Source organism: Pyxicephalus adspersus, chromosome 8 (genome assembly GCF_032062135.1).
Source record: "Pyxicephalus adspersus chromosome 8, UCB_Pads_2.0, whole genome shotgun sequence".
NCBI lineage: Eukaryota > Metazoa > Chordata > Amphibia > Anura > Pyxicephalidae > Pyxicephalus > Pyxicephalus adspersus.
This window is the reverse complement of record NC_092865.1, coordinates 66,700,557-66,722,826: the sequence shown is the minus strand read 5'-3', so window position 1 is coordinate 66,722,826 and position 22,270 is coordinate 66,700,557. Positions and strand designations below refer to the sequence as shown.

At 38.4% G+C, this 22,270-nt stretch overlaps 1 protein-coding gene across 1 annotated transcript in view; it reads left to right on the top strand.

Annotated features, from left to right (window-relative positions):
• ATG7 (autophagy related 7) overlaps positions 1 to 17,385 on the top strand; it is a gene marked incomplete in the record, with an annotated part of 195,049 nt that extends 177,664 nt beyond the window's left edge. Inside the window, 1 exon segment of the mRNA XM_072421005.1 lies at positions 13,253 to 17,385. Coding sequence (XP_072277106.1) covers positions 13,253 to 13,285 — 33 coding nt within the window.
• Between the last annotated feature and the right edge of the window lie 4,885 nt (positions 17,386 to 22,270).

Genomic DNA, 22,270 nt, shown 5'->3' with positions numbered 1-22,270 from the left:
TTATCCCACATACAAATGATGGTTCGAAGCTGTTGTGTTTTATACTTGTACTGAAAAGTCTACTACACTCTATAATGGTTTACTAGAGGGAGGATTAAATGGGAATAACATTACTACTGTGGCCTGGAATACGATCATTGTGTCTGTCTGTTTTGCATGCATTCCCCAAAGCTGAACAATGTGATGTAAGGTTACTGTGTATGCAGAATTGAGGTCACGAGAGCTACTAAAGAAAAGTATCCATCAGACCCAGACTAAAACCTCTGCAACTCCAGCTTATTATTATTATTATTATTATTAATATTAATAAACAGGATTTATATAGCGCCAACATATTATGCAGCACTGTACATTAATTAGGGATTGCAAATGACAGACTAATACAGACAGTGATACAGGAGGAGAGAACCCTGCCCCGAAGAGCTTACAGTCTAGTAGGTGGGGGAATTTCACACACAATAGGATGGGAGATATGTAGTGGTGGGAAGTAGTGGTGGTTTCAAAAGACAGAGGAAGAAGACAGGTAGGCAAGTTTGGAAAAAATGGGTTTTGAGCCAATGCCAGTAATGTATTGTGTAAGTGTGTGCCAGGTTTGCGACAAACCAGACTGGTTGAATATTTAGTCTTTTTTTCCCCACTTTGAGTTTTGGTGCTATTACTGACAACTCAGTGATTTGTGTAGCCCTTTAATGCTTATCTGTACATTGGCCTCCAATAGCCTGTCATGGCAGCAACCTTGTAGGTAACCGTGGGACTCCACCTGCCCACTAAGAGGAAGTGGTGCCAGCAATCTGTCTACATGAAGAGACCAGGGGGTTATCAGTCCTCTTGAGTAAGGCTATGTACACTTGTGCAATAGTTCTCATCTAATAATCGGCTCAGGGATGATACGGGAATCTTGCGCGTGTACAGTGCTCATCGTCCGAACAACCGTCATGGCGATCCACGGACAATGGGCGATGAACAATCTTAATGAAAGTGAAGGGGAGAGAGCACAGCGGGGTGCCGCTCCGTTGTTCTCCCCCTCTTCTCTCCATTGAGCAGAATGGTACTGTATGTACAGCACTCGTTCATGCATCGTGCAGTCATTTGTCATTGAAAAGAATCCAATTTTTGCACGTTTAAAAATCGCACGGCAATTATCTGCTGCACAATGGCCCAGTGCACTGTTAAATTAAACCTATTTTTTTTTGAGCCATGCCAATTTGCACTCTGACGTAATGCATATAATAATGAAAGACAATCCACCGGTATGTGATATTGTAAAAGAGGATGTAATAAAAATTACCTTAGTAACATTTGACTGTAGTTTGCTATCAGATATTTCAAATATTATGCTATCAGTAAGTTCTTATACAGGCATAGAGTTTCATGATTGGTTAATTTTACCCTATAAATTTGATGTAAAATTAACATTTATACATATATATCTGTATTTTGCATGCAGAGTCTGTCAGACTGATTAAAAAAATTAGACATTTTCGAAGATTTATTGCATCTTTTTACTTGTTCAGCAGAAATTATTACCACCTAATGGGATTCTTCAAATTTTATAGAGTATATAAAATATGATGGGCATACCAGCTGTGCAGCCGGTGATGTTGCTTGGGGCTCTCTAAGGCCTGTAACAGGTCTTAAAAATATCGGTCTCCAAATGATATTGGGGTGCTTTCAGTAAATGAGAAAAACCTTTCTGGCTTCAGATTTAATTGGATACTTCCAGATGATCCCAGTTGGTATCTCATGACCGTGGTGCAGAGAGTACAGAAGTCAGTATGTCCAGGGGAGCGCCTGTTTCAACAAAAGTACTGACCACTAATGAATAGGGATCCACTTTCCATGGACATCACATGTAGTTGCTGGTTGATAAATGTGTTATCACAGGGACATTTACATTATTTGCTATTTAGATCATGTTACGTTATAACGCAATGTTTTATTGTATTGTGGTATTATGATGTGACAATGCATGTTAGGGTCAATTTATTTGGATAAATTACTTTAAATCCAGTCCGTTACTTGAAAATGTTCTCTATTAACAAACATAATTTTTATCTAGTTGTAATGTCTCTTTGAAAATGTTGAGGCTCTGTACTGAATCGAACAAGCAGCATATATCTGAGGAACTCGGATTGCTAGGAGAAATTTAAACCTCACCAAAGTAAGCCATGCACACACCTGGAGGGTGCTGTGTGCCAATTACACCGATCTTGGCCAGACACGGCATCCATTTTTTTTAACTTGCCAAAAAATGCACCTGTACCCCAGTACTAATGAAAAGCAAAATACTATATTGAAATTGTTTTACACAACCAGTAGAGGAGTAGTTTCTAAGCGGTCTGTGAAGTTGTTCCGTTAAATTCAGTTGATTCCTTTCCTGATCTAAACCTTGTAAATGTCTTCACATGAAATGGCTTATAATGGTTTTTATTTACATACAAATGCTTCTAAGTTCTACTTTAGGAATGATCCTATTACATTCCCTAAAAAAAGAGTTTTTGGTGGCTTTAAAAACAGTAGCTGATAATATAAGACCGTCTGTGAATATACGGGTTTCAGTAGAAAGCTTTGGAGTTTATTTTTCATGAAGGAGGAAGTGAATTAAGCTGAATGGAGTCAGAGGATTGGCGTTATCAGAAAGTAGATCAGTGTTTGTGTCTGACAACCTCCACTTCAACATTATTTGTGTTTTTTATAATCTCAGGTCTCTCATCTCATCTTGTCAGTCTGTATTTGTTCTTTAATGCAATTTACTTTAACAGAAAATATGTTTGAGTAACTTGTGTTTAGAGAGCATGTGTTCTAAAGGGCTGAGCTGTATGCATGTGATGGTTGTGGCCCCTTTAATTATCATCATTTACCCCATGTTCATGAAGTGTTTGCCATGCATTTTACATTGTATTGGCTGCAGTTCTAACCTCTAACCTTTGGTTTGCCAAAGTACTTAGTACACAAATAATTGAAAAATTTTTTTACTTTACTTTTTTATTTAATTTTTTTTAGTTACACCTTTTTTGCATCCCCTGATCCCCTGCATCCTCTTGGATGTACGCCTTTGTACTCAATTTAGAGTGGAACTCTATCAGGCAGGTCATTATTGATTATATAAATCCCTCCTTACCTGCCTGATTGCTTTGGTGTCAAGCTAAAAGATGAGCTGGACATGCGCAGCGTTAGCTTTGTTTGCCAGGATACTTGGCTTTCCTTGTGTGTGCTGGAAACTAAATAATTCCCGCACGTCTGTGTGGGAGTTTCATCATCCCGAACCAGCCAATCAAAATGGGCGGGGCAAACATCCTCTAAACCAGGGGGTGTCAAACTCAAATACACAGAGGGCCGAAATTAAAAACATAGACCAAGTCAGGGGCCAAACCTGAAATATTTTTTGAAAATTGAGGAAGTTTACTTTTTCATTCATAACTAACAAAAACAAACCACTCTACACACACTTTAGGATTGAAGAGACTAATTTCTATCTATCTGTGCAGGCTGTATGTTGTTCATCTTCTCACATCACAAGTTTGTCTGTAAATGAATATTACACTATGCAGTCTCTAATGGATTGAAACAAACACCATTCCCCTGGTACTCATGCACCATGTGATCATTGCCTAGGCTTGTGTCACATGATGGTTGTACAGGAATAATTTCTATGTATTGAAAATGATGCTGTGAAGTGGGCGGGCGGGCAGGCCAGATGTAGTTTATTTTTGAAATTCTTTGGGGGCCAAAAAAAAAAGGACCTTTGAGGGCCAGAATTTGACACCCCTGCTCTACAGGAAGAGGAAAAATGAAAGGGGGAGATGTTGATGCCTGGTGAGGCAATGGGGGCAGGTGAGTAATGCAGGTTTAGTTCTGCTATTTAAATTGCAACTGAAAATACAATATATTTCTGCATCATGTTATTATAAAACTTCCAGGTTTTTAAATATTTTTGTTTGTGCCATTCTGCACTCCTCCAAATATACATTTATACCTCTGCTGGCATTTCAAATCTACTGTCTACCCTCATGTAGGCCCAGAGAAGTAAACAAATCTAGTGAGCAGAAATATCTGCATAGCAAGCCGTTTGTTACAAGCAGTCAGTCATTAGCACGTCTAAAGGAAACTGGACTGCCATTAATCAGCTGATCAGAAATCCAGTTCGAAAATGTATTTTGATTGGCTTTGTCCTGCTGATGTCACAGTTGCATACTGCTGCAGCCAGTTAACAAAGCAAGGCTCCTTACATTCAATAAATTCCTGGGACTTTTGTGTAACGTTCTAAGTTTAGCTGTGGCTGCCAGAAAATTATCAAAGCTGAACTCTGGATATGGCTCAATCTTTCTCCTCCTTGTGCAATGTTCATTATTCATTAAACTTTGTTTACATCACAAATCTATTAGCTTGTGATGTCATACCAATAATAAATAATAATAATAACCCTCTGCTAATTATATTTCAAAGTTCTGAGGTAGAACAGGGATCTTTTAAGAAGCAGGGTGATGAAAAAGGAACTCTCTGCTCCTATGTCACCACCCCTAAAGCTGGAAAGCAGCTTTTGCTCTTTCACCACTGCCACAGCTGCAAGCTTTCCTTTGCTACATTAGGACGGGTGGCAAATATTATCATTAATATTATTATTATACAGCATTTATAAAGCATCATATTACGCAGTGCTATACAAAGTCCATAGTCAGGACACTACCTGTCCGTCAAGGGTACTCACAATCTAATGTCCCTACCTCAGTCACACGTCTTTTAATACAGTCTAAGGTCAATTTTTAGGGGGAAGCCAATTAACCTAACTGCATGTTTTTGGAATGTGGCAAGAAACCAGAGTACCCTGAGGTAACCCACACAAACACGGGGAGAACCTGGAAATTCCATACAGATTGTGACCTGGCAACGATTTGAACCTGGGACCCAGCACTTCAAAGGCCAGAATGCCAACCACTGTGCTGGCTACCGTCATGGGTTTAACAATGTCGATCAGAATTTTGAATTTTGTAAATTTTAAACCTTGCCAAAATGTTCATAATGCGGTGGAATAATATATGGCATCTTTAATTTAATTGAATAATCTACATTTCTCCTGAGCTGCAGCAGAGAAATAATTATGAAGAAATTGAATTTGGGTTTCCATCAAATAGTATACAATTTTTAGGCTGGAGGAGTTGGCATTTCTGCATGCAGACCACTCTAGATAAAGCCAATACGTAATACTAGACTGGGTGACAGAAAGAAAGGAAAGAAATATAGGGGAGGTGAAAATAGCAATCAGTGGGAGAGGGCTTGTTGATGGTTGTGGTCCATCATGCAGGAAACAAGAGAAGCTCATGATACCTGGTGCAGCATGTAATGCTTCTTGTGTAAAAGGTGCCGTTCAGTGTGGAACAAAATGGTTAGACTAAGGCAACGTACAGATGATTCTTGTTCAATAATCGCCTCAGAGATAGTATCTGGTGGGAATCTGGTGCGTGTGCAGTGCCTTGCCAACGTCGTTCATAGATTCGTACTAGCCGATTCACGAGCAATTGTATTACAAGTGAAGGGGAACAAGGTTGTCTCAATGGTTAGCACCCTGGCCTTTACAGCACTAGGTCACAGGTTCGTATCCGGGCCAGGGCACAATCTGCATGGAGTTTTGCAGGTTCTCCCCATGTTTGCGTGGGTTTCCTGTGGGTATTTTAAATACTGGCTAATAATATTAATAATAAAGGGAGAGAGCGCATCGGGGTGACGCTCCGTCATTCTCCTGCCTCCCCTCTCCTTAGAGCAGAACTGCGGGTCGTTCATGCATCTTTCAGTCTTTTGTCGTTGGAATGGAAATAGAATGGAATGGAAGATCCTTTTCAATGACAAAATTTGAACATGTGTACGCAACCTTACATTTAACTTTAAGGATAGGCACACACTCAGTGTATAGGTAATATTTATTAACACTACGAAGGTAACCTTACTCAATTAGTCATTTACATTCTACCTGCACTCCCTCTTTAATGGCCACTGCAAATATTGTTCTGCACTGGTTTCCAAAGGTGAGAAGGGTGTTCACTGCACAGTATGTGTTGGCACAGCTTTTTGTATTATCAATCGGAAGCCCATTGTTGCTAAAACACATGCATCGTTTCTGTGCTCCCTTCCACCAGTCAGCTTTATATAAATGAATACCAACATAGGGCTTAGATAACAGATTGTGTTTTTACAAGCAGGAAACCTCCAAAATTTGCTATTATTAAATGTTTGGTTGCTCCAAATCAATATCAAAAAATTAATATCTTGTGCTACCATGTGCATAGTGATCTACAAATTATATACAGGGTTTTTAAAACATTTATACCAATTACATACACATCTGTATCCAAAAAATACAGGAAAATGTAAGATTGATTTTTTAGTATAGTAAATGTCATCCTGTAGCATATACAACCAGGCTTTCTTTGTAGAATTTGACCTCCACACACTTGTGGCCCCTTTCCAGGGCTAGAATACTCCGGTCTGCCCCAGACCCGGATGTTTGCACAGCATAAACTTCAGTCTTCAGATCATATCTTTGGTAAATAACGTTTATTTGACTAATGTAGCTGGTGAGCACTGTAATCCAAAGCTCTGGACTTTGAAAAGAGGCTTCTGTGCAAGAATAATAGATAAAGATCAGCTTTGTCTAGAAAGTAATTGTGTGCTGACATTATTTCCATAATTGTGACACTACTCAAATTACCCTACGTGCTGGCTCTAGAGGCAGACATTTCACATCAGCATGTGAAATATTGCATTAATGTCACATTTCTCCCTGGGAACACAGGGCAACATCTCTGCTCTATTTACCAGGGAGCATTCATGATGGCTTCTTTGTATTCACATGTAAAGTGTGGAATTAGTTAATGGAGTCATTATCCCCTCCAACCCCCAACTGTGTGATAATACTTACCTAGTCTCCTTCTCTGGTTACACATAGCATATAAATCCCTCTGGGAGAGTTTATGTCTACATATACCTATAATATATACAATTAAGTCCGCAGCAGAAAAAAGAAAGCGAAGTGGGGGCAGTATGTAAATGACACTGTGTAAATACACAGGATGGATAAATGTTTACAGAGAAAGTTATTATAAGATAAAATAGGGAATAAAGTTATAATAACACACCTAGCTTATTAAATTAGGCCACTTGAGTAATAAAGTGTCAAACCTAATGAAAATATATAAAATAGACTTTGCTCATTTTAGTTTTGAAGATAATACCGTGTTTCCCCAAAAATTAGACCTACCCTGAAAAAAACCCCTAGCATGCTAATCTTGCAAGGGGGAAATGTAAGCCCTATCTCGAAAATAAGCCCTATCGGCAACTTCTTTGTGCAACAGAGCAGCTGTTGCAGCAGACATCGGAGAGTGCGGTCACATGGTACCTGGCGGCGGAGGGATACCAAAAGAAGAGGACAGAAGCGGTGGGACGCACAGCGCGGGATCACAGTATAGTTTCGGTAGTTGTGAGTACTTTTTTTTTTTTTTTTTTTTACCAAATGCTGACCCCACTGACACCAATGATTTTTGGGGAAATATTGTAAAAGTTAGGGGGGCAAATGGTGCTTTCTATTGTGTGGTGACACAGATGGGAACAATGCATTCCCCACATAATATAGTGCCCCCACATTGCGGTATGTGTGTTAACATATGTGGGCATGTACGAGCCTGTTACCCGGTAAAATTATTATAAGACCCTGTTACCCGAAACACGGTAACAGTTGTATTAAAGGCTTAGCTTGAATGCCTTAATGATTGCTTTACCCTAATATATTTGTTAATAAAATCAGCAACATACTCATGGCTATTTAATGTATTTTTTCTTGTCAGTGTAATAGTTCGATCGGCTAGCTGTCCACAATTCATTGGTTTACTGTAGCAACTCATTCTTATAGTGTTGTGATTATTCAGTTTTTGTTATCCAAAAAAAAAGATATTTAATTTCTACTTGGAAGCTGACAAAAACAACAAATTTTATTTTTCAGTGATTTTCAATGACTGCTTCCAAAAGTTGACCTAAATCAGTGTAGAACTAAGCAACCTTAATCCACACTCGGGATGAAGGTCATGATATGGGCATTTATGGTTACATCAATCCCACCGGGAGAATTTATATGTCCATGTATCATATCTGTAATATGTATATTAACTGCGTCAGCAACAAGAAATGGAACGAAATTGAGGCAGTATGTAAATGGTACTGTGTATGCAAATATACTCTGCAGTGAACTATGGGCTCTTCTTGTTGTTCCCATTCTTCTTGCTGAACTTAAGCAGTTTACGTCTCTGTGCTGCACTATTAATATTTTCTGTTTTTCTGTTTGTGTTGGAGAAGTTAGGTAGGAGTTCTGAGACTGAGTAAACCTCTCTCTTTGATACTGATCTCATATGTTCAGTTTATATCGGATCATCTTTTTGTATACTAAAGCTACGTACACACTTCCAATGGTTCTCGCTCGATAATCGGCTAAGGGCCAGAATCTGAAATGTGTACAGCGCGCGTCGTTCATCGTCCAATCGACCATCCTGGAGGATCCACGGACGTTGAATGGCAAATGATCGTAATGCAAGAAGAAGGGGAGACCGTGCATCGGGGTGCCGCTCCGTCGCTCTCCCCCTCCCCTCTGCATGGAGCAGAACAGTGTTGTATGTACAACACTCGTTAAGCATCGTTCAATAATAGTCCTTGGAAAGGATTGTGAAAGATCCTTTCCAACGACTATTATTGCACGTGTATATGCGGCTTTACACCCAGATGCCTTTGAAATCCTACTAGGGTATCTCCTGTTTTATGTTTAGAAAGCTATTGTGCTGCTTTGGAAAAAGCTGATGCCCCTACACCAGAGTTTTGGAAATCATTGGTTGACTTTATTAGCACTAATATATTAAAAAAAAAAAAAAAATATATATATATATATATATATATATATATATATATATATATTACGCAGCCCTTTACAAAGTCCATAGTCATGTCACTAGCTGTCCCTCAGAGGGGCTCACAATGTAATGTCCCTACCATAGTCATATGTCATTACCACAATCTAAGGACAGTTTTGGGGGAAGTAAATTTACATAATGGCATGTTTTTGAGATGCAAAGGAAACTACAGTATCCAAAGACAACCCACACAAACACAGGTACAACATACAAACTACAACACGGCGTATATATGTGTTTACTGAGAATAAGCTATACTTTTCTAATAACGTTCCCCCACCTGAACTCAACCATTCTGTAACATGAGACTGTAACTCATTTCGCCTTCCCACCTGCACCGTAACCCTTACCCTAACCCCTAAAACAAACCCTTAACACTTCAAGTGACCCTTGCCCTTCCATATGCTATTTTATCTAGCAGTACTAGTGCATATGTACTATTGTAAGCTCATTATTGCTCCCCATCTTGCTTCATAGCTCTGTAGCAATCCCTAGACAGCAACTGTGAAAACTTTAAATAAAATTGCCTTTTTTTGCTGGCTGTTAATGTATTTAATGATACATTGCTCTGCGGGGCAGCTGTGCAGAAGGAGGGGCAGATATCCCATCCCACCACACTATAATTCGTCCTGCACATTTTCTAAAATACATTTTGAAGCAACATATACTCCTAAATCTGCTTTCTAGGTCCTTTTACAGTGAAGTTTCGGGGTGCAAGGGACCTCTATTCCTGCAGATATGTCAGCCAGTTCCCCGCAGTCTGCCATCAACCACTGGCTCTGGATCTTGAGATGACCCCCAGCTGGATAGCAAATAGGAAATGTCCATGTCTTGCAAGCAGTGACATACATGGACACCCTAAGGACCCCTCCTCCTCATAAAACAAAACAACATAGGTTATAGTGTGTCATTGATTTATTGGGTATTAACAATACTAGGTTGTCTCAAATTATATACGTTTCTATAATACATGCAGAAAACCCCATGTTTTATCCTTATAAAAACACTGCAACTGCAGAAAATACATGTTGATTTGTTTTAAATCCCATGTTATTCTAATTTTCTTGATTGAGCTGATGACACAGTGGCCCCCCATTTATTAAAGTTCTCCAAGACTGGAGAGAATACACTTTCATCAGTGTAGTTGGGTGATCCAGAAAACCTGAAATGGATCACCCAGGATTCAAAACATTTGCATAGCATAGCAAATGACTTTGAAGAAATCCATTCTAGTTTTGCAGCCTTGGAGAGCTTTAGTAAATCAGGCTCAGTGTTTCTGTTTTACTAAAATCTCAAGTAGTGTTGTCAGCCCGCCAAGGTCTCTTTTTAATTAACTCCAGAACAACTCATCCTTATTTCCTTTTTATGACAAGTTCTGTAGTCCACAGGGGGGGGGGGATAGAAAGATTTCAAAACAACGATATCCGTGCGACAGGCATAATGCACAGCTCAATGAGTTTCTAACAGGATTCACTGTCTTTTTTTTGTACTTGTAGTGCACAGATGTGCTGCATACAATTTTTGTTTAGTAACACACTTTATTTCGGCCGGCTGTTTCATTTGTGTCTGATGCACCTCCTGTCATTGATGGAAGTCATCAAATGTTCTTTGTACAGTATGTTTGTATTGTATTAAAGAAAACCGAGAACAGACAGTCGGGCAGAAATGTATTTTTACAATGTTATTTCGCTCGTCCCTCAAATCACCCCTCTGTCATATAGGAGCAATGTTTGAATTCCCAGCCTAATCTGACTAAATGGGAGTTTCATTCACCTTTTCATGTATCTGGGTTTGCCATCAGCAAAACAATAGGTGTTTATCTAGCTTCTGAGCCAATAGCCGACTTGACATTTTCTTGTGTTTTCTTTGGCAAAGTCTCATGGACTCCGTTACAGGACAATCTAGCCTTCCCTTTTAATAATTAGGAAAGCAAACAGAAGTTGTAGGTGTATTGTTCTTGCCATTGTTGACTGCTGCCGGATGCCGAAATCAATTTTAAAAACAGCAACATGAATAGAATGACGCTAAAGTTCTTACTTTACGAGCGGACCCGGAAAGAGATCCGGCAGGGGTTTTTGCTAGGTAGTGGAATACATTCTATTTTAGAGCAGGCTCTATATTTTTTTCCTTGGAGATTCTTTTATACCTGTAGGATTATCTAGCCCTTCTTAAAAATGAAATATTAAGAAATAATAAGGGGGAATAAACCTTTAGGATACAGATGTTACTGCCATTAAACAGCATAATGATTGAATGATTTGTTTTTTTTTTTTCTTTTCAAAAATATTTCTTAATTTTTATCAACAAAACTCTGCAATGTTCAAATGCTATCTCTCATGCTCTAGCTATAAATCTGCAGTTCTGGTAGTAAGTAATCTTTAGGACCCATTCTCAAATCGTGTTGCTGTAACAGACAGAAAAGTGTGCACCGCAACACACACGTGTTTTAGCTTACCACAATGTGCATGATGTGAGCCAGCTGTACATGGTGGTGCAGTACAAAAAAGGGGGCGTATGTCCATTAAACTGTGCGTGGGCAGTTTATTTAAATAAATGTGCTGCCCTATAGCAACACGTATTAATGCAATGTAATACGCCATCTGAATAGGCTCTTTCAATTTTATAATGTGCCTGTTGTTGTGCATATGTAAACCAGTTTAGTGTGGTGAACAGTACAGCGATGCTGTACATCCTGTTCTCCAACAGTAAGAGTCGGAGCTCCCATTCTGGACAAATTCTAGGCAAAAGGTACATTTTCGGTGGTAGTTTTTGTATTTATGTACTAGAGTGTACCTTGTGGCTAAAAATAAAAAAAAATGGACTGATGACGTCCCTTCTGCATTGAAATAACTTTACCTGCCTGATCACAATTTTTTCAATACATTTACCTGTCCTTGCACCATCACAGGTGTCACCATCTGCTTCTCTTCTGTGTCTGTATCTTCACGCCAGGGTGATGCAACTCCCATTCCGGCAGCTGGTGGCTCAGTGGTTAGCACTCTGGCCCTTGCAGCGCTGGGTCCTAGGTTTGAATCTCTGCCAGGACTCTATCTGCATGGAGTTTGCAGGTTCTCTCTGTGTTTCCTCCCACAATCCAAAAACATGCAGTTAGGTTAATTGGCTTCCCCACAAAATTGACCTTAGACTGTATTAAAGACTATGGTAGGGACATTAGATTGTGAGCTCCTTTGAGGGACAGCTAGTGACATGACTTTGTACAGTGCTGTGTATTATGTCAGCGCTATATAAATACTGTGTAGTAATAATATTAATACATCCCCAAGGCTGCTGGTATACTCTGCACATCCTGTATTGTACGCTCAGCTGCGTATGTGCAGCTCAAAGGTTTTTTGTTTTTTTTTTTAAGAAAAGAGCGAACAGACAGGTTGACATTTTTAACCACAAAAAGGTAATCACATGTCCCTTCCTGCAATAAAGACCTGCATGATCCCTGATTTCCAAAGAGGAACTATGGTTCTGCTTTATTACAGTCTGCTGGCTGTGGCCAACCCAACCTTCCAGTTCTCAGGCACTGTGCTTTGCTTCCACGAGTCGGTTATCTGTCTGTGTTTTGTGTAATTTACGTCTCACTATGTAATATCATTCTATATCATTCCGCTACTGTAGGTGTTGTCTTCCTCTTGGCTCACCATTGAGGCAGGAAAGTCTCAAAGATAAGATCCTTTTCTAACTTATCTTACTAATGTATGTTCAGTCATAGCTGTTTGTCTAGGAAACTGGAAGGTGACACACCTAGTACCACAACATTTTGCTGACTAGATCATTACAGCTTTATAATGGGAATAAAAACTAGTCTAATAGTCCATGGACCTGTCAGATGCTCATGCAAACTTTCAAGCAGATGTCTTACTTCTGCAAATTGGGGATTTATTAAGATGTTTGTCTATTACAATTATGTATGAATCAGAATTGTATAAAAACATAATTGTTTATTCAACTCCATATTTGTTTCCTTCCTTATTTCTTTACTTCTGCAAATGTACAGATACTTTCCATTCATTCCTATAGAAAGGCTATGTAGTGTTGCTACACATATCCTCTCTATAGGAGTAAATAGGATCTTTTGTATGCATGCTCATAAATATGATAGAATTCAGTGCCACATATCATGGATTCTGCAGGAGCATAGGTGCCATGGAAGAAGGGTGTTCATAGTTAAGAGATAAATTTGGCACTTCCCAAAAGTGTGCATAGGGATGGAATAGGAAAAACATTGTTTTCTTTGTTTTGTATATGAAAATTCTGTCTGTAAAAAAACTAATTCTCATTTATTGATCTCTTTTCAGATCTGGGACATGAGTGATGACGAAGTGATATAAATGGATTGATTCCATCTTCCTTTTTTTTCTGGCTGCTAATAAATACAGTATGTGCTTTGTCTCTCTATTGAATCTTATATAATGATCTTACCCTGGTCTGCTTTTTATTGCTGTAGAAAAAATCATTTCATTCGTTGTGAGCCTGATATTAATTTCCAGATACCATCTCTCTCTGAAGATGAAAGATTGCCTTTGATGTTTTCCTGTAAATATATACCTGTAAACTACAATGATCTAAGAGCAGCTATAAAAATATCTACAGACTGAAATAGAAATATTAAAATTGTGTGATATAAAGAGAAATATGTGTTACTAAACATATAACTTACAGAAACACATCTCAAAGTATAGTAATAATATGATCATAAACTCCTATTTAACCCTCTGACTACCACTAAACAAAATTTCCTACAAAGATATTTTATGTGTAAGAACTAAGATTTTACGGGGCAGAGTTCATCAGTACTTTTTCATGCTATATATCTGACGATTTTGTAACCGGTTGTAGGAAATTTACAATTTAATTGTTAATGTGTTTATTACTACGTTAGCATTTGTAAGCAAATTATTCTAACTGTACGATTCTTTGTACATTACCTCCATTATTGTATTGTGTTCATAATGCAGGCAATGTAGACTAATATGAAAATTGCCTGTATTGAATTAGATTTGTGTGAGGTAATTGTACAACCAAAGATTAGGCCCATTCATGCATATGATCTTTGGTACATGTGTGTTACCATTTAAATGGCCTCCCAACATATTTCTTAATCTGCTCAACAGCAGTCCAGCGCAATGCTCTGTGAAGGTGCATTGGAGTCCTATTAGGAAGTAATGGCACAGCATCACACGACGCATGGAATGCGTGGTACAGTGCAGCTACAGGAACACACATAGTATCAAACGTTTACAATTTACATATATGTGAATGGTCCATTAGATATTATTATATTGAATAAATGTTACATGGAAACAACTAGAGGAACAAAGCCAAATTTAAAGAAGAGCTCTATGATTGTAGTATCTTGGACCTGGGAATGATGCATCTGACAATATACTTGTCTTTATCAAGAACGACACACAGAAGATCCCAGAGTGTATTAGGGACATAAGTATGAAGGTCTTTTATTACACTGAAAATAGGAGTATTTATCATGTATTTTTAACTTAATTTTTAACTTTATACCATATTAGCACTTCGTGTATTGGAGACTGTCAAGCAACTTTGCAAGTATAATTCTCCACAATTAATTTTCTGGTATATACTGAGCTTAAGGAAGGTATTCATTCATCATACCTGTTTCATTCAAAGGCTTCAGTAATTGCAATGTGTGCACTGCACTCTTGTCATCTGTGGAGATCACAGCTGCCATAATGAGACAACCCCTGCATATATTTACCCAAGTACTGCCTTATTCCTAATTCTTATTCCTAATTCCTTATTCTTTGTGATTTAATGCATCCATTTGAGTAAAAAGGAAAATGCACACTTAACATGATTCCTGATACCCGTGTGTTCTACATTGGTTAGGGAGATGCATGCTTCAATATTTTTATGCTTTTCAGAGGCTTTGACTGCAGCATAGCCTTAATCATGTATTACCCCTGCCAATGACAACTTTACATTTAAAAAGGTATGAGGAGTGGAAGGCTTTCTTGTTCTCACTTTTTTTGCAGTTACCATGCAAATGCAGACAGGCGTTCAATATTTACAGATGATATCAAAATACATGTGTTTTAAAAAAGTTATTCTTTAAAGTAAGCAAACAACCAGGGACAACCGCTGTCATTTCCTATAGTGGAGGACACAGTGTGGTGCCTCCCACTCCCCTCTCCATAGAACTAAACAGACCTGTGTGTACAACACGTTTGTCCTAGAGTTGTTTAAAGGATTAATGAATATTTTTTCCAGTGACATTTGACGGGCATACATCGCTTTACCTCCTCAGTACACGAGCCCAGCTGTAAAAGGAGGAGAGAGCAATGAGTGTGTTACTATTTATACAGCCCTAGGCAGGAATTCATTATAAGGGTAATCAAGAATAATGTCTACTGGTGCCTAATTATTTGTATTTTATTGATGACGGAGAGGAAAAAAAAAGACCAATCAGTCTTTATTGGCAGAATATATTTCATCTGCAAAATGGATTATGTTGGGTCACTCCCCTTGTTGAAGCACTAAAACCTAAATCTGGGGCCAAAGCCTCTGCTACTGGATGTTGATTTGCCTCTTGCATATAAATTTAAACACTATCAAATCTTCCAGGGCCTAGACAGCATTGTCCTAATACTTATCACACATAATTTACAGTACTGAAATGTACTCTGTATACATATGTATATGTACTCTGTATGCATAATCTGATACGATGGACCAGTACCTGAGTATTACCTTATATCTTATCATTGTGATGAGGATCATTTTGAAAAGAATGGCTGAAATACATTTATTGCAGAGGATATGGAAAGCACAAAAGGGTGCCCAGAGCAGTGCTTTCTCCAAAAGCCTGAGTGCTTTTCTCGCATGCCTGAGATCAGTAATTTTTTCCATTTTGATGAAAGGGCTCCTTCTGGACATACCCGAGATGCTCGGGCATCCGCAGAAGGAGCAGCCAAGAGACTCCAGGATGTGTGACGTTGGTACCCTGGGAGGCTCTGCACTCCCATTCATTCTTGATCGGCCTAGGCAATCAAGAATTAGGGGGCAGTGCTGCACTTAAAAGAAACACAAAAAAACAGAATTTTTACTTTAACCTCCCTAACGGTATTCCCGAGTGTGGCTCGGGGTTAATTTTCAGTACCAAAAGCAGTAACCCAGAGCCACACTCGGGGTGGAATTGCAAGGTTGTTTCTAAGTCTTACCTGGTCCCCAGGTGCCGTCCTCCAGCTATGCCCGCAGCGTCTTCCAGCAATGCCCCGCATCTGCTTCCCCTGGCAATGCCGGCATCTTCCGGCTGGTGGGCGGGACCAGGCAGGTATTTTAAAATAATAAGTATTTTTAAATGTACTACTTTGACATTTAAAAATACTTATTATTCAGACCGCTAGGGAGGGTAAATAAAAGGGTTGTCTACCTGTACAATGAAAATTCTGATTTTAGGTATGCTTTAGGTTAGCAGTTTTCTAAAGGCCTGTTTTTAATTTCCGGGTATTATTCTACCTTTGAATTCAACAAGGAAAACAAAAACATTACCTAGGAAACTTACAATTTTTAGGTCTAGGTCTATACAATTTTATTAGATTAGATTTCAATGCACAGCACTCTATTAGTACCGGAATACCTTCATCTTTGTATATCCATGTTATTTTTTATTGGACAAAAGTATTTTATCAGAAAAACCTTTGTCAGTTAAAGGTCAGTTCATTCCAAAATTTATGGTTTTCATTTTAAGCTGCTGACAAGTTAAATTTACGCTTCACTTCCTTTATTTGTTATAGGAGTTTTAGGTAAGACTTGGTATTACCTAATCATGTTTAATTTCTACATTACTAGAGTTGTTTTAAGCTTGCAAACCCTTTTCACTTCATGTGAATGTCAGAAAATATTCAGTACAATGGCCTTCAAATCCCAAACCTAGAACTCTACTCAAGGAGATATTTTTTTTGCCTGTTAACTACTGCGCATCTGGTTCCAGCTACCACATGAGTCTGTGGGACAACATCTACATTATTCTTTCCTAGACAAGAAATATGAAAGAAACATCATCAGCAAATAAGAGATAAGTAGTAAAAAAATGTACGTGATTTATTAATGGGGGAAGTTCAGATTTCAGTATTCTTAAAGCAAGTGGAAGGTCTGCTTTAAACTAAAGGTTCTTACAGGCTGTAGGTGGCAAAAGACATGTTCTGGAAACTAAGCAAACATTTTATAAACATGCAAACATGCTGCAAACGGATGTGTATTGGTTTTTTCTATGTTAGCAATTTTTCTCCTCTAATCTGTAACAACTATCTGTTTATGTCAATCATATTCTGTCTGAACTGATACAATTCCAGTTCTGTCTGTTTGCTTTTAATTCATAGCCCATTCTCTAAAATGATTTGTATCTCATGTCAATAACTGAAAAGCATTGGTTTCAATAAAATGTATTCATGCTAAAGTAAGACATTTATTGTGGTTTGTAAAGCATTTGCACTCATAGCTGTATATATGCAGTGTGAGATCGTTCAGGGCACTGCTATCTCTCACTGCTATTCTTGCAAGAACAACCATAAGGCATTAAGCGCCCCACACATTTACATCAATATATATACACTGCCACATCCCTAATTTAGTATTATTATTAATATTATTAAACAGGATTTATATAGCGCCAACATATTACGCAGCACTGTAAATTAAATAGGGGTTGCAAATGACAGACTAATACAGACAGTGATACAGGGGGAGAGGACCCTGCACCGAAGAGCTTACAATCTAGTAGGTGGGGGAATTTACAATTGTTTAGTATGTAATATTCTTGCAAGATTTGGAGTGAGATTTGGTAATGTCACTACTGTGTTGTTTACTGTTTTGCTTTATGAAACGGAGACTATAAGTGAGAACAAGCAGTGCAAGCATTTTCCTGCTTATGTTTTATACATTTGTTATATCTGTACTTATTATTTTTATTATTATTATTATCATCTTGTATTTATATAGCACCAACAAATTATGCAGCTCACAGGGACTCGCAATATAAAGTTCCTACCATAGTGCTTTGTCATTTACACAGTCAAGGACCAATTTTAGGGGGAAGTCATTAACTGTTTGTTTTTGAGATATGGGAGGAAACCAGAGTGCCCAGGGGAAACCCACACAATACAAGGAGAACATACAAAACCCCATGCAGATAGTATGCTGGCTGGCGTTTGTACAAACTGTTGCATAAATAGTAATATACCCCAGTTAGACTTCATAAAAGTTTCCCTTCACCTCCACAGATTGTTATACAAACTATTCTATGACATAAACCCATGAATACTTCTGATGGAATTGTCAGATAGCCTCCTCCTTTTGGTGGGCAATTGAGGGGCTAGTATCAAATGTAGGATACAACTGACAGCTTGGACAGCATTACTGCCAATTTATTTCTTAGGACTGACTCCCCCCGAGTCACACTTGGGGTTACCTCTAGGGAGGTTAACATGCCATTGAACACCTTGCCGGCATATGGAGCTCTGCCAACCCTGGAGGTGATATCAGTAGAAGCACCCCTATCAAGCCTTACTGTAACACAACCACCTTGAATTACATCTTCTATAAAAGGTAGAGTTAAATGTTGAGGTTTGTTGAAAATGTTAAAGTTTATGTTTTTAAGGGTATCACAATATACTTAAAAGATTGTGCATTTTTTTTTCCTTTCTATTTAGACTATTTTTGATCAGATCTGCTAAAAATGTTATATAAATGTGCAGCTAATTATTGAATGGTCATTCCGGAAAATACCCTGCATCTATCCATGTTGACAAAGGGAGCGCTTTATTAGGATGGAATCTGTAGCCAATTGAAAATGTTCATGAGTACAGAATTTGGAAGATGAATGCCTTATTTCTTACATCCAGCTTGATACTTCTTTCTATCCACATCTTAAGGTAAGGAACCTTTATGATTGTGTATTAGCCAGACGATGATGTGTTTCTACAGTAGCTGGAATGAGCAAGTGTCTGCTAAAAGAAAAGTCCCTGATAAAGTTTTCTGTTCCCCTAGTGAAGATTTAGGGTATTCTGATCTTTGCTCTATTTTAATATATTTCATCATTTTACCAGAAATGATTAACAGCTGGTAACCATAGGCATAGAAATATTTCCTTTCTGGGTAGTGGTTATGTCACAGAACATGTGATTGTTTCTTAAAGGAGATGCAGACAAGCCTTGGATTGTTTTCTGAGTCATTTAATAATCCATCAGTTTTCTTCTGAGATGAACAAACCAGCACATCATTTGCTGGGAAGTCTTGGCTTGGCCTCCACTGGCAGCCACCAAAACGTTAATATTAATAAACAGGAAAAGGTCATGTGTGGGCACAACTAGCCTCCAGCTTCCGGAAGCTGAATCTAGTTCCAGTGAAATGACTATCTGTTACACCAGTTTACAGACTTGGGAGAATGTTAAATAACACCCACATGGTTACAATCAATTAATTCAGTACATCTATGTGGTTTTGCAAGAATGGCATATCGGGTGATGTTGTTGAAATACAAGCTAGGTTAGGAATTAGTTGTGAAAAAAAATCTTTGTAATTGTAAGATATCCATGCAGGGTGACTACTAAATTTGCATACCTGCCTTACAATTTAGAGTCTTGGAATGGAATCCTCTCTGGGAAAGTAGTAATTAGTTCTGTGTTTATGTGGGCTTCCAGCATCTCTGCCAGTTATGTCCTAAAGGTTTGGTGCCTAACCATATTGGTGTCGGAGTTTGTTGGACAGAATCATGTTCAGTGCTGTACAGCCATACAGATTTATAAAAGGTTTAAAGTATAGCGTGTGATAAACGCACATAAAGTGAGAAAAGAAAGCTGGGTGATCTCTAGTATAGTTAGAGATCAGTATGAGCTGTATTTATTGTAAATGAACCCTCACTACTTCCAACTATTCCATATCTCCCCTCCTACTGTGTGATACTTCCCCCACCTCTTAGATTGTCATTTGCAACCCTTATTTAATGTACAGCCCTGTGGGATCTGTTGGTGCTATAGCAAGCCTGTTTATTAATAATAATAATAATAATAATAATAGTATATATGTTAGCATTAGCAACATCTAGAGGACCAGGCGATCGACAACTGCATTCCAAAACCTTTACTCTCATTATAACCTTAACTATATTCTACAGAAATTTTTTTTTTTTTTTTTTATATATACTTAGGACACTTTCCCACCCATACACTCCCCCTGACATCCCCAACAGTTTGTTGTCAATACTATATACTGTGCAGCCTTAGATTTCAAATATTCATCATGGTTTTAAAATTCCAAACTGGTAAGGTAGTGTTGAAGCTTGCCCGCTCCTTTTGCCTATCACTACTTTCTTTTCACATATCACTATGATGGGGTAGCTAAGTGATTAATCAGAATGTGGGGAGGCAGGAGAGGGTAAGAAAGCTCTGTCAATGAAAGGTTTTGCCATACTTAAATGTCTCAACAGGAGGCTATAAAAGTGAATGCATTAGGGAGAGTAGAAAGTGTTCCGATAACACCCCTGGTATGGGTGAGAAGAAGGTTTTCAGACCGGTCTGATCGCTATACCCTTAGAGTCCTGTTGTATATCTGAATGTCCAATAGAAATTAGAATACTAACTAACCTGGCAATTTATTTTTCTGAGATTTCCTTTGTGTCCCCAGGTCATAGGTGAGCATTATGCCTTTTAGTGATCCTGTTTCTGGCAAATTGTCATCAAGGGCTACAATTGCTAAAGTGCCCCATAATCTTGCAAAATGGGGGATGGGGTCTCTATCCTTCTCACCTTTTACAACACTATAGACTTTCTTTGTTGTGTCTAAGATCAATGATTTTACTGGAAAAGGCTTTGGTGTATATGTTGGTGGTAATGACTTGCACCAAGGTAATATTTCTTGCTGAGATTGTAAAGTGTTTTGCGAGCTGTTAGTCATACATGTATTGTACGGTAAATGACTGGAAATATTAATAGACAGAGCCTATTGAATAGACCTTTGTTACAATCCCACGTCAGAGAGACTTGTAGGGATTTTTAACACGCTCTGAGGCTGCATGAAAGGAGGTTTTGTTGGGGGGTGATATAAATATTCTTCCCAAAAGAAATGCTGAATTTGTGAGCTGTTATAAATAGACTTGGAATTGTTTCCACTCTGAATTGGCCTTTCAGATTACTTCTAAAGACTGGGATTTTATGTAATGTCAGCTCATTCTATACTGAAAGCTGAGTGGGTCCCACATGGCTGCAGTGTACAAAGACATTTATGGGTTATTAGGACAAAGCTGTAACCATTAGCAACTAGATATCAGCTTTGGCTTAAAGCATCTATCAAAGTTTATCACAAAGGAGTAACAATAGTATATATAGCACATGGTTTTGTTAATGGTAAATGGTCTTCTTTAAAGGTAAAACCACATAACCCCTTCCTCCTGTGGCTGCACTAGGTGCCACAATGTCTAAATTGCCAAGAGACACCATGATTTAGTCCACCATGAAGATAGGATGTCAAACAATTTTTCCCTGCAAAGATAAAGGTAAAAAAAAAAAAAAAAAATTATATATAGTGTAAATGTTGATCTTTGTTGGCATTCAGGAATCTCCACATCCAAACCTACACGTTTGGCCTCTAGGCCACCAAAATGGCACATTTGTCATGACAAGGGTCTGTAAAGGCTGCATGGTCCTTTTAGTCCCGTTCACTGGTCTGAACATCTTCCATCCTGCGCTACCTAAAACCACTGTGGTATTATGTACACAATAGACTGGATGCAGTGTCTAATGCCACCTCTGGCTTTTGATTAATAGTTCCAGCTGTAAAAAAGCCAGAACAGGTCCTAACTTTATTGCTGTGTAGGAGACAAGGGTCCTACCACCCATGTGGCACTAAGACTCTTCTATCTGTAAGTCAGAAGCTGGATGCATACTGCACCTACTGTCATATTAGAAATACAAAGGAGACGAAAAGGACCACCAATATTAAAAGTAGAGTTGTAAGCCATGAAGACCACAGGCGCTCTACAGGGCCTTTGGTTACCAGCTAGGTACCTAGAATAGACGCGTCTGCTTTGTGTACAAATAATTTATCGTAAGACTGAGTTTCTTGGGTGGGGTGGAAGGATATCAATTACCATTAACAGAACATTTTTTTACCTCAATGGAAAAATTTGTGTAAATCTTTATGAAAACAAAGATGATGCTGTGGAGTGTAGATGTTTAGCAATGTTATGGTATTGTCCGTTGATGCAATGAGTTTAGATTTTTTGCCAGCTATTGTTTTTATCATATATTGTATTGTTCTGTGAACTACATATTCACTTTCCCTCTATT